The sequence below is a fragment of the Capra hircus genome, chromosome 6, assembly GCF_001704415.2.
Source record: "Capra hircus breed San Clemente chromosome 6, ASM170441v1, whole genome shotgun sequence".
Taxonomy (NCBI): Eukaryota; Metazoa; Chordata; class Mammalia; order Artiodactyla; family Bovidae; genus Capra; species Capra hircus.
The window spans coordinates 4,866,216-4,880,468 of record NC_030813.1 but is presented as its reverse complement, the minus strand read 5'-3'; the positions used below and the strand labels follow the sequence as shown (position 1 = coordinate 4,880,468).

Genomic DNA, 14,253 nt, shown 5'->3' with positions numbered 1-14,253 from the left:
AGGTGCCAACAATGTTTCTGAGTTGCTTTGGGTCTGCAATAATGTCACTCCAACCCCCCAACACTGCCCAAAGATCTACTTGCTACTCTGTACTCAAACACAAACTCTCTTCTTGGGCTGAGGTCGAATTTTCAGCCTCTTGCCCATACCCAGAATCAGCAAAGCTCTGACTACTTCCCCAAGGCGGGGAAAAAAAGGCTATAGATTATCAATTCATCTGTTCAAAGTTTTCCTCTCTCTGCAGCCTTAGTCACTCTAGGAATCTTGTCTTTAACAGCTCTTCGATGGCCTTACACAAATCACTTTTATATTTAATCTGTCTTTTGTAGCTGTTCTCAGCAGTAATAGTGTGCTCAAGTTCTCATATGAAGTAAGTTTTCTTGCCCTATTTTATTTTCTTTATATCCATATCACTATCTTTCTTTGTATTACTCATTCAAGGTGTTTTATGTCTCTCTTTCCCTGCTGAAACATAAACCCCAAGAAAACAAAAGCTTTACTGGATCCTCAGCGCGAAATCACACTACAGATTGCCTGACCCTGGTATCCTTGCTCTTTCTTCCCTATTTCACTTACCATGCCTATTTCTGCTTTGTGAAGAATTTCTAACCTTGTCATTTCTCAGTGTGAGAAAAAGAGAAAGGCTAATTCTGTGTGTGTGTGTGTGTGTGTGTGTGTGTGTGTCCTCAGCAAACATTCCCTCACTTTTTCCTCCATGAGAGAGAAATGAGCAGAAATGTACTTTGAGCTTCTCTCCCTCATGCTTTCTTCTCTTCAGCTGATTGTTAAGACACTGATGGTTCCTCCTCCCCATGCCCAGCTCCCTGCTGAGCAGAAAGCACACCTACCATCACCACAGGCTGCACACCTGTCTCTCTCCCATGATCTCTGATGTGATGCAAACTGAACCTCCATGAGAGGACTGATGGCACATACATTCAGAATCGAAACTGCAGGCCCAACTCTTGCCACAAAGACCAAGATTTAAGAAGCAGAGTATCAAGTGTCCACTTTGTACACTTCTGGTCCACAGGGCAAGATTCAAGAAACAGAGTATAAAGTCTCCATTCAAACTGAGGATCCCAGTCCTATTCACCAATTCAACTTTTTGGAGCCATGAACTTAAAAGAGTTATTATATGCTCATGTAATATATACCACATATACACCTCATTAGTAAGGTGGGAATTTTAGTCTTCACCTGGCTCCTATCTGCTCTTTATTTGTTAGAACCACAGAGCGGTTATTAATTTATTAAGCATCACCAGTATGTAAGTGAAGTGCAGAATGGAGGTTAGGAAAGACGTTTCCAAGAACAATCTACATTTATTTGGCCAATTACAAAAGGGGCCCCAGTTCATCTGGTATACACATTTATTCTGAAATAATAGTTTACTACAACTGTAGGATATTAACAATTCTTACAAATACACCTGCAAATCTTGTCATCTTATAATTCTGATAGCTACATTTTTGAAAACATTTACTCAGAGGTACAAAATCATTTCTGCTAACTAAAATAAATAAAGCTATGATAATTTGATATTCTGCATTTTGTAATATGCAGCTATGTAGCAAACTGTAATGACTAATTGCCCTGGTAATTCCCCTTGCCTTAAGATCCCCTGGAGGAGGGCATGGCAACCCACTCCAGTATTCTTGCCTGGAGAATCCCCATGGACAGAGGAGCCTGGTGGGCTACAGTCCACGGGGTTGCAAAGAGTAGGACACAATTGATCCACTTTCACTTTCAGTTTCAGATGTAAAAAATACAGCTTTCCTCACTGATCTTCAAGGGAACAGATTCAGAAAGTAAACAACAGAAAAACTGTTTCAACACCTTTAAGTCAGGCTCACGCAGGGGAAGCAGGCTATTCTTACTGTACTCGTGGTATCCCACCATGAGTTACCTCTGGAACCCTTACAAGACTGCAGCTCCTTTAGGTTAAGAGCATGACAATTTAAGCAGCAAAGTTCAAACAGTGTTATGGTTTTTCCTATTGTTCTTATGTTGAGATAGATATTTTTCTACTAAATTATAGATGATACAATAGCAAAAAAAAAATCAATCTAAGTAAAAGAGATTTGACTTTTTTTTTTTTAATAAGAACATCACCCAGGACTGCTATATTTCATTGGAGTCTCCGGTTGCTATCTGGTTCTTTGGGATTCTGCCTGTGAGTTCATAGATGGCTAATTGCAAGAACTGTCTGCCCACAGAGGAAACCCAGGAATACTGAACCCAGCGCATGGCATCCTGCCTCAACCTGGCTCAGGTCACACCACTGAACACCCTACCTCAGTGGAAGTGTTCAAAGACTGAGCGGAAAACAAACCCATCCCGAGCAGGAGACAGAGGAACGGGGTTCCGAACTCTGATCTCAGAACAGATGGAAAGTTTGGGAATAAATGACTCAGCTGGAAACATCAGAACAAGGCCAAGTTCTGAGAACTTCCCAGGCCAGTTTCCACACAAAAAAATCCCTTACAGACAATGCAAGAGGATGCTCCAGGAAAAGAAGGGAAGATGCCCTGCCAACAGAGCAGAGCCATTTGGAGGCTTCAAGACAGTGGACTCATCGACAGCCACTGTGGAATGCCTGAAGAACAGACTGAGCAGGCAGCAATGAAACACACAGCCTGTGCTGTAATCTACAGGTGGCTTATGTTTAGTCACTGTGTGTGTCTGACTCTTCTGCAATCCCATGGACTGTGGCTCAACAGGCGCCTTCTGTCCATGGGTTTTCCCAGACAAGAATACTGGTGTGGGTGGCCATTTCCTTCTCCAGGGGATCTTCCTGACCCAGAAATCAAACCTACATCTCCTGTGGATTCTTTACCACTGAGCCAATAGGGAACCCCACACAATATAAAGGTACCAAAACTTAAAGATACACAGTAGAATAAGAGACAGTGCCTGGAGAAAAGGTATTCGAGCTGTAGTTTGAAATACTGAAGAAAATACTACAAAAAGAGAAGATCCTGGAGATTTAGAAACAAAGATTATTGAGTTTTAGCAACATTACTCCAGTGGATTTTGGTCTTAGACCAAGTCTGAGCAGGTAGAAAACAGAAGAAAATGTATCTCAGACTCCAAACCACCGGGGAAAATGTGTGCAGAAAGACTTCTACTTACGGAAGGAATAGAATACAGACAACTGCGCACATTCCACCAAACTAACAATGAGAAGCATTTACAATGGAGCACTGATTTCCAGCTTCAAGCTCTATAATGGTCTGAGGCTTCAGAAATCCAGAATTCCTTTGCTAATGCAGTTAATTTCAAATGAGAACCCTGAGGTATCAAGGAGACTTATGGACAGAGGAGACAGTCTCTTCAGACCCCAATCTCAAATCCTGCTGGCCAACACAAAGGGAGGCTGAGGTGCCGGTGAATGCCCTGAGCAGTGGGCATCGGAGAACACCAAGCTGCCCCTCAGCAGGGAGAGGGGCGGCTGCAGGAGACAAAGCCAACGCTCCCCACTGAAACCCGCAGGCCCCTCTACACCTGGCCCACACTAACAGGGGCTCGTGCACACCAGTAAGCACAATCCTCACCCGTACCTCCAAGCCTTCTGGTGTGAAATGACCCCTAGGGGCCCTTGGCCTTGTCCACCATAACTGCTGGCACCATAACCAAAATATAAACTGACAAAGAGCTATCACACCATGTCCTCTCTTGCATGGCGTCACTTTGCACACACCACACCACTACCTGGCTCCCACTCATAACCACAGCATAGGTAACCACTGGCTTGAGAAGGACCACACATCTGAGAGCTGCAAGTGGGTTACTCTAGAGCTACTGGGTGTATTTAGTCACTAAGTCGTGTCTGACTCTTTTGTGACTCAGAGACTGCAGTCTGCCAGGCTCCTCTGCCCATGGGATTTCCCACATAAGAATACTGGAGGGGGTTACCATTCCCGTTTCCAGGGAATCTTCCCAACCCATGGACTGACCCTGCATCTCCTGCATTGGCAGGCGTATTCTTTACCACTGTTAGAAATGACTTAAGTAACTGGTCCCAATTTACCCACCAGAGGAGGGAAGGCTCACTATCTCCCTTTGAGAGGGTTCAAACGGTTCCAAGAGGGGAAGACTGCAGTAGAACCAGTCATCATCCTTTCTCTGTGCACCCCCTGAATCCTGGCAGCTCCAAAGCTGAAACAGCAAAAATGGACTTGAAGAATGCATCTCAAGGATAGGAAGCCACTCTCTCCATTAACACAATAAGGACAGAACTAAAGCTAGCAAGCAGCAAGCCTCTGCTGCAGTTCAGATGGTGTGCTGATTGTTTTTCAAATGCTCCCCCAAGAACCTATAACACTGAGAGCCCCCTGCCCTGCCCAGCAGTGCAAGAGCACAGCGCAGAGCCCAGCAACAAGCCACCCTGAAGACCAGACTCGGAAGGAAGGAGTCCAGGAGGCAGAAGCTCGTGAACCCTGGATTAAAGGGATCCAAGCTGTTAGGTGAGAAGAGAGGGCTTGTGGGGCACCGGGAGACTCTTCACCAGTACCCTTCTGAACGGGGTCACAAGCACAAATATTGTTTAATCAAAACAGGCATAAAATAAAAAGTAAAAGAAAGCAGAACAGCAATCATTACGTGAGTATAACACTACCTGAACACAGAATGATTTTATAATCAAGCTCTTTGGGTAGAAAAGTGAGAGAACTGGGTGTTACTGAAATGTAAAAACAAACGATAAAGATATCATAGAACCACAGGAATACATGATGCAAAGATGGTCTGCTGCAGCACTGGCAGCCTCCTTAAGCTTCCCACATGGAAGACTACTTCTTCAAAATAAAAATGACAATCATTATCTGCTTAGCATTACCAACTGCGCAAGATACTAACCTGACCACGACATTAAAACTTTCAGAGACAATAAAACAAATATCAAAAGTCATTAATGACCTCTTTAATAAGTGATGTTTTTATCATTTATGGCTTACTGAAGTTATTTTGTCACATAAATGTTTGATTTTTGAAAATTTTTATGGTAAAAAAAAATTAACTGCTAAGAAAGTTAAGACCTTATAGAAAAACAGAAACCCAGTGAAGTCGCTCAGTCGTGTCAGACTCTGCGACCCCGTGGACTGCAGCCCATCAGGCCCCTCCATCCATGGAATTTCCCAGGCAAGAATACTGGAGTGGGTTGCCATTGCCTTCTCCAGGGGAGCTTCCCAACACAGGGATCAAACCCAGGTCTCCCACATTACAGGCAGACACTTTACCATCTGAGCCACCAGGGAAGCCCAGAAAAACAGTTAAGGGCGTTAGAAATCTTTTTAGGTTTATAAACATAAACAATTAAAACAGTATATTAAATTAAGGTAAACCTGTAACATTTTCCACTTAAAAGACTATAAAATTTCCATTTTCCATCACCTGCACTTCAGAAATCTTTCAAGAATCTCCTTCTCAAACAACCCTACTCCCTGCATCCAACAGTCTCAGCAATACGGTGATGCTTAAAAATCTGTTTTGCTTGCCGATAGTACAGTTTTATGTGTCAATTTGGCCAGATGGCAGTACCCAGTTATTTAATCAAATAGTAACCCAGGTTTCGCTGAAGGTGTTTTACAGATGTGGCTAACATCTACAGTGAGCTGACTTTAAATAAAGGAGATTACTGTCAACACTGTGTGTGGCCTTTGAGCAAACCAAAGGACTCAACTGCAAAAACTGAGGTATGCTCGAGAAGTTCTTCCTCAAGACTGGAGTATTAACTCCCGGCTGAGTTTCCAGCCTACAGGCTCCAGCATGCCACCCCGACAATCATGTGAGCCAATCCCCTGGGGGGAACACACCCCCACCCACACCTCTCTGTTTTTCTGGTGACCATAACTGATAAATGCACATTCAGAGAGACATCGTATGCGTGGTTCTCTGGTCCAGCACTGCATCCCTCTCTGATTTAACGATCCTACTTCTCTCAGGCCCATCCACACATACCTCAGCTCCCACCCTCCTCATGCAACCCACCAAATAAAATTCTTGGAACTGAGTTTTCTTTTCCAGCTTTTTGTTGAACAATATCCACACCTCTGTTTTTCTATTTCCACCCCCTAGGCCCTTCTTTTTCTGAAGATTAGCAAAGAACAGTAATGAAAGTAAGTGGCATAAGCTAGGATGAAAATTCTCCAAATATATACATAATATATACATATGTGCATTTGCATATATAAATTCCTGCATTAGAGAGACTTTAGATAGCAAAAGACTATCTACAGTGTCATAGTTCTTTAAATATGTTTTTAAAAGTAAGGTATATTTTAAGCTGGGATTTCTATTCCAATATAAAGCTCGGAAATGTTTCTGTGCAATTAGAACTGCAATTGGGAAATAAAAGTTAAACAAAAAATATAATTTAATTTTCAGAAATCAAATTCTAAATCCGTAAGAAAAATATGCTTATTTTGAAATCCAAACATCCTTATTCATGGATGACTTATTTTTAATGATGAAGTACAGTGACTTTCCTGGTAGTCCAGTAGCTAAGACTCCCAGTGCAGGCTCCCAATGCAGGAGGCCCAGGTTCAATCCCTAGTCAGGGAACTAGATCCCATATGGCACAACTTAAGAGTTCCTACACAGCAACTAAAAATAATCTTGCACGCCACAGCAAAGAGCAAAGACCTCGCAGCTCACAGGTTGCAAATAAGAACTGGCAGAAGACCTCAGAGTCTGCAAATAAGAACTGGCAAGGTCAGGCAAATAAATCAATTAATTAAATATTTTTAATGATGAAGTATATAAACTGATTCAGTTATAGAATAATTATCTAGTTATATATTTCAACAATTTTTTTTAAATGCTAAACTCTCAAGGTACTCAGATTCCTTAAAACTAAAACATTCAATGCTTAAACAGTCAACTAGTATCAATATCTATTAAGTTAACCTTATAAATGAATTAAACAGTACAAAGAGAAACATTTTAAATATTTAAAATCATATCCTCACCTCCCACATCAACCTGTAATCCATATTTTCATCTAAATCTTCAGGCATTCTCTTCTCTCCAGCAAATGGTCCAAACTTTTCACCCTGAGTAGTAATGATTATATTGAAAATGAATTAGTACAATAATCAAGATACAAAAATAAATTATTATTTCTCTTCTGGAAAAATTTTTCTCTAAATCTTCCTACCCAATGATTGAAACACATTTAAAATACTAAATAATTTACCCAACAGGAAATATTTACATATCTAAAATCCAACTTAATCTATTTTTAGCCAAACAGCCTGAAACCACAACACAGGAGCCAACATAAAAGGGTTAAACTGCTCAACATTTATATTCTGATAAGACTCTGAACATCACACTTTAATGTTTCAAACCTCTGCAGCCATGAGAAGCAGAGTCTTGCCTGACTTGAGAGACAAGCCTATCAGGCAGAAAATCACCTGATTTCAATAAAAACCATAAATCCATCCCAATTATGAACAGAAAAGAAGTAGGCTTGCCACTCTCAAAGAAAGACTGTTCATAAATAAAGTTTAAATTCTCCTGCCAATCCTTCAATCAACCAAGGAGGCACTCCATGAACCCGGGCTTCTCCAAGCACGAGCTTTGAATCACCACCAAGAGATTCATTCACCAGGGTCGCTTGTTTCAAATTCAGAATCCCGAGTTTATTAAAATCAGAATCTCTGGGAGTCAGATGTGGAAAGCTGTGTACAGACAAATTCCCAGGTAAGAACCGCTGGCAAAACCAGGAGTGGCCCCCACAAGGAGTGATCTGTGAGGCAGGGTGGATGGTGAGCAAAACCGTCTTCACAACAAGGCAATCAAGCAGGGGCTGGAGGGACTGGGAGTGGAGTCATGCTTGTCCAGCCAAGCACGCCACAAACATGGTACAGAGAAGACACGGGATCCCACGTGTCCTTGTGAGCCTCCCCCAAACCTTCCATGACTATTCTACAGTAGAACCCTTCCCTCCATAAGGACATGGTGGAACTTCTGATGAACACTGTTAAGGGGGGAAAAAGCCACCAAAATAGTGTTTCAAGGAATATAAATGACTTAATGAACAACAGAAAACCCAACTCCAGGCAACAGTTAAGTGTTACAGCTTAAAGGAAGTACAACTAGCTAACACAGTTCCCTGGGGGCTCAGTGGTGAAGAATCTGCCTGCCAATGCAGGCAGCGAAGTTCGATCCCTGGGTCAGGAAGATCCCCTGGAGAAGGGAATGGCAACCTATGCCAGTATTCTTGGCTGGAGAATCCCACGGTCAGAGGAGCCTTGGGGGCTACCGTGCACGAGGTCGCAAAGAGTCAGACACGACTCAGCGACTGAACAGTAACAACAACCCAGGCCCTCCCTTGACAGATAAAGGAAAGAGGTTCTGAGAAGTCACAAGTAACAGCAGAGTCTGGAAGATCTATTGCTGAATGTTAACTAGGAGGCAGAAAATGCTAGAAAGACTCCTGAAATCAAAACTATAATCCTAAATAAACCAAAAACAAGTACACCAACAGGCAGATTGCTATTTGGCTATTTCAGCCAACCTTGAAGACAGAAACCAAGTATTAAGATGTTTTTTGAGCAATAAATTTGAGGATTTGGTACTAATGCACATATAGTTCAACTTTTCACTCCACTTTGTCACATATCTAGCCTTCATCAACTACTGCAGAAGAAAACCATCTGAGGACACACTTTCCAAAGAGATGTGCCCGTGCCAGTCAGTCCCTCTCCACGGCACAAATCCAGAGGGAAAGGAAACTGTATCGAACAATTAAGTCGGGTTCAAAAGCCCGAAAAGAGACAGAAACCCAAGGAAACGACTGGGATCAGGGGGAAAACGCCTGCTTAGATGCAGACCGAGTAAGATTATTAAAGTTCTTAAGCTTTGAAAACTCAAAAAAGAATCAGGAATGTGAGTTTAAAGCTTTGCTACTAATAGTGAGCAATCACTTTGTCACAAAATCAAACTACCAAACTATAATAAATACAGCTTTCAAATTTCTCACTCGAGCCAAGAAATACATTCTGCATCTTGTTCTAGTATATTCACATATACACAGCTGACCCTTAACACAGTTTGAACTGTGTGGGTCCACTTAAACATGGATATTTTAATCACATCATCCTGGTTGGTTGAATTCACAGGTGTGGAAGAAGCGCAGATGTGGAGGGCCAACTATATATTATGTGTGGATTAACTCCCATGCTGTTCAAAGGTCAACTGTACACAGAAACACATACTTTTAAAAATTAAAATGTAAACATCTTGAAATAACACTGCCCTTACTCTGTACAATGAATTTGATATTTTCTACTCAACTTTACTTCACTTTTGAAAAAACACTAGTTTTAACAGAAGTGAATAATCAAATTAATTTCACAACACACCAATGGGCTGCAATTCAATTTGAAATACACTGACATAAAATTCAGATAGAGGAGATAAATTTATATTTAGCTCTCTGGATTTGGTAAAATTGCCTTCAAAGTACACTAGTGAGTATACTGGGATGATGTGATCAAATAAACCTGAGTTTCTGGGGCTGCAAGATTATAAAATATCAATAGTTAACTTACTTGTGGTAAGAAACACTGAAGACAATTAAAACAATTTATATTTGGCTTTTGATGAAATTTTTATACTTCCTGAACCCACTCTTAGCCTTCCCTTAAGAATCCCAGCACCTGCTATCCAGCCCCGTTCTCCCTCTGTTCACTGTCATTTCTACTACACAAGCAGCACTTCCTCATAATCGTAATCTTAATGTATACACAGCTTTATTCACTAGCCATTTTCTATGATACTTCTAACCTAAGAGTAAGCCTCTCCTACCTCAGCAGGCTTCAAACTTGCTTGGGTAATGTACCAACGGAAGGAAGATTTAGGGTGGGCACTCCATATACATGTAACTTTTTTCTTTTGGCTGAACTGTATGAAATTGCTAGTATTTGATCATTTTTGATATATGAAAATTTCACAGGATTCATCATAATATAAATTATATATGCATGTGTGTTTTCAGTTGCTCTTTGCAACCCCATGGACCATATCCCACTGGACTCCTCTGTTCCTGGGATTTCCCAGGCAATTCTGGAGTGGGTTGCCGTTCCCTTCTCTAGGGGATATTTCTGACCAGGTGCACGAGTCTATTCAACACCCAATGTGAGGTTCATAATTAATGACTAGAAGGAGAGCAACATTTCAAACTATCTCCTTGAAAATTTCAAAAATTTCTAGCTGACTACTTGTCATCATTGGTTTTACTTTGTGATTTAGCTGTTGAAGATCTCATACTAGCAGCAAGAAAAAAAACCATCAACTCTACCATTTTCTTGCTGTTTGTGTGTCTGATTATTACTACCTTCAACCTGTGACTATATTCAAGAAATCTTCCTAGAATTCCTTGCTCCCAACAATCTAAAGAATCACTAACCCAAATGCTTACAAGATGAGGCAGGAAAGCAGCACAACATCAGACAAAAATATATGCAGGATAGAGCAGGGAGTGGCCAGGAGGGGAGCCGGGGGGACACGCACATTTAAAAAGCCTTCCAACTCCACTGAATATCTTATTGAAGCCAACAATTCAAATTTGTATATGAAATCACTAGTATTCTATATATATATGCAATGAATTTCAAGTTTCCAAAATTCTGTGCAGATCAAATAAAATGTGACTGTAAGACAAATTCAACCTGCAAACACCAAATTGTCCAAGTCAAACTCACTTCTCCGAATAGCTCAATGCTGAGGCTACGACAGTGCTTCTTTGCTCTTTTCTAAACAAGGCAGGTAAGTATCCATTCAACTTGGGACCCACCAGACTAGACGATAACTTTTAATAAAAAATGTATGACTGGAAGCATGTGGGCCATTTTCTGTCATTTTGACTAACAGTATTAGCAAGAATGTGAAAGCAAGCTTTACTGCAGAAGCTTTACTCACTGAGGAAATCACTGAGGATTGAGAGATCTGGAATGCTAACCCTTGCTCTGCCGCTAATCATCTGTGACCCAACAGAGTGGAAGAAACTTCTGAGCTTCAGTTTCCTCAGCTATAAAACGTGGACATCTAGACTTGCTGATTTCTAAGACTCCTTGTTGTTTAGTCACTCAGTCATTTCTGACTCTTTGTTGACCCCATGGACTGTAATCTGCCAGGCTCCTCTGTCCATGGGATTTTCCAGGCACGAATACTGGAGTGGGTTGTCATTTCCTTCTCCAGAGGATCTTCCCGACCCAGAGATCAAACCTGTGTCTCCTGCACCGGCAGGCAGATCCCTTACAACTAAAGCGCCTGGGAAGTCACAGATATGGATTAGCTGATTTCTAAGATTCCTTTCGGCTTTCAAATCCTAGAGTTCATAGGCCAAACTTAGAACAATTTGAGAATCAAAGAGAACAAGAGTGTAATTGAAATATTAACAGATTCTTAAGCCCATAGTGATCACCAGAAAGAGAAAAAAAATTTTTGAAACACCTCATATGCCATATTAGCCTATAAAAAATAATAAAGAGAAAGAATTAAGCATTTTCTCTTTTCAACAATAATGCTACTGCAGAATAACCAGACAGCCATAGATGATGAAGGACAGAAAGCTCTTCTTTACAGAGGAGTCTAATTTACAAAAGGAGCAGGAACTGATTCAGGCAAAGATTATCAAATGAATGCTAAGACCATTAGGCAGAAGTGCGACAGTGAAATAGGCGCTCATACAGTGTGGGCCCACAGATTATCAGTCACATCTTCACAATGGGAACCTGCGTCGACGCAGTGCTGGGAGATGCCTGCTGCTAAGACACAGTATGAAGCCAATCATTCCAGCCCTTCAGTCCCCAGGTCTGTCACAGGGACATGTGACAGGGGTGTTTGCTAGACTCTCCAGGCACCTCCAGAGGGCACAGACCTCTTCCCTTTGCCCTGTCTCTCCAGGCACCTACTATCTAGAAGGGAGCACAAGGTGCAACGCCTAAGAGGGGAGCGGGAGATGCCGCCTGTGCTCCTTCCTGTCTCCCACCACAGAGACTGCATCATTTCCTGAGGGTCCTGCGGGCAGAGAGAAGTGCTTAACATACGTTAGTGTGGTGGTGTTGTGTGTGTGTGTCTGTGTGTGTCTGTGTGTGTCTCTGTGTCTGTGTGTCTGTGTGTGTCTGTGTGTGTGTCTGTGTGTGTCTGTGTGTGTGTCTGTGTGTGTGCGTCTGTGTGTGTCTCTGTGTGTGCGTCTGTGTGTGTGTCTGTGTGTGTGTCTGTGTGTGTGTGCGTCTGTGTGTGTGTCTGTGTGTGTGTGTCTGTGTGTGTGTCTGTGTATGTGTGTCTGTGTGTGTCTGTGTGTGTGTGTCTGTGTGTGTCTGTGTCTCTGTGTGTCTGTGTGTGTGTGTGTGTGTTTTTTAAGTACATATCTAACTCTGAGATTAGAAGAAATACAGAACACAAAGAAACAAATAGGGCTCCCGGTTGGCACAGTGGTAAAGAATCAGCTGCAATGCAGGAGACATGGGTTCAATCCCTGGGTCGGGAAGAACCCCCGGGGAAGGAAATGGCAACCCATTCCAGCAGGCTTACCTAGGGAATCCCATCGACAGAGGAGCCTTTCTCCTGGACAGTCCATGAGATTGCTGAAGTGTTGGCGTGGCTCAGCAACTGAACACCACCACCAACAGAGAAACACATTAAATAATGTGCCTTGGGAAAACAATCTGATAAATCCAGATAGTGATATATACCACAAACAAGAGCCTGCTCTCTTCAGAGAGTAACTGGTTTTTTTTTTTTTTTTTTGCTTTGTTTTGTTTTTAAGGGAATGGGAAGAGGGAGACTGTTAAGAGAGATTTAATAGACATAACCAAGTATAAGAGGTGGTCTGTGAGAATTCTGGTTCAAAAATAAACAGCTATAAAAACATTTTGGAGGTACTTAGAGTAACTTGAATATGGGCTGAAATTAGAAGACATTAAGAAATCATTTATTTTCGTTGGATGCTAAAATGATAGTATGGCTATTTAGGAAAATGTCCTTACGCTGAAGTATGGAGGAATGAATGGTCATAATGTCTGTAATTTACTTTGAAATGGTTCAGCAAATAAAACACATATACATACAAATGAAACAAGTTATATTAAAGTGAATCAATCTGCAGTTGAATCATTTATATGTAAAATAATGTTTTTCACAAAAGGAGGCTAGAGTTCCCACTTAGAATATAATTATATTTCAAGGCCAACTATTGTGCATGTGTGTGCTCTTGCAATTCAAGTAAGCCACCAATAAAGTGCATTTCTAAAAAGCTCAATATGAAGAATATCCGATCTTCTTTTCCTTTCTCCTTAGTATTAGAACACTGACCTTTGTGAGGGTACTAATGTATCTAGTCAGAAAAACTACATTATCAGCTCTCCATTTAGGCGGAGAGGAGAGCTAACAACCTGAAAGCAGAAATCATAGTATGAACCTACCACAAAAGCTCTTAAATGAGAGCTGAGTCGGCAGGTAACAAACACCCTAATGCCTTGGTTACTTCCTCTTTATCCTCATCTGGAATTAGATCATGATAACTGGGGCTACAGCAGCCACTTTAAGCCCGAGAGAATTGCAAAAATGTCCACCCTGACATCTGGAGCCACTGAACTGACAGCAGCAAATGCCCACCTTGTTACTGAGAGAGCATAACCTCTGGGGTTTAGATTACTGCAGCTGTCTGTTACTCTGAGCTGACAGAGCAAACATCAGGCAAAGAACTGCACTAGCGCCCAGGATAAAGCAGAAACATCTGTATGAAACGCACCAAAGGAGTATGAAATGGGAAATGCAGGAGGGTGGTGAAGGGAAGCGGTTCTGGAATATAGTAACCTGAACGGAGCACCTTTTCCTTCAACCCTAGCTCTAAGCCACTTGTTCTCGAGCAAGACAACTTCCATGAGTGTTTATGGGAAGCTGCAAAAGTGAAGTCCTAGGTCCTGGCACAGAACAGGTGAGAGGCATTCTCCCAAATAGCCTGAGTACTTCACTGGAAAACAGCACAAGAGGCAGTGCTGAGGACTGGGAACCAGGGAATCCTGTAAAAAGCTGGAAGTCACAGAAGGCAGGGCCACAGCCCACAGTCCGTCCTATCCCCGCAGCCCAGCAAAGTGCAAGGAGACCAGAAAGCCAGGAGGGAGCTGAGAGCCCACCTGCCCCCGCAGGCCCACAGCAACCAAGAGCCTTCTGCTACAGGGCAGGACTGATACCACAGTGTTCCCCAATAACCAGTCGTGAGCATCAGTAAAACCACCA

The 14,253-nt window shown here is 42.0% G+C and overlaps 1 protein-coding gene across 5 annotated transcripts in view; it reads right to left on the bottom strand.

The window, feature by feature from the left end:
* PRDM5 (PR/SET domain 5) overlaps positions 1–14,253 on the bottom strand; it is a 258,616-nt gene that overhangs the window by 222,491 nt on the left and 21,872 nt on the right. For 4 of the 5 annotated variants that reach the window (XM_018049168.1, XM_018049170.1, XM_018049171.1 and 1 more), the window contains exon 2: positions 6,972–7,055. The exons of the other annotated variant lie outside the window; for it this stretch is intronic. In XM_018049168.1, coding sequence (XP_017904657.1) covers positions 6,972–7,055 — 84 coding nt within the window. The remainder of the gene's footprint in view (positions 1–6,971; positions 7,056–14,253) is intronic. 5 annotated transcript variants of the gene reach the window in all.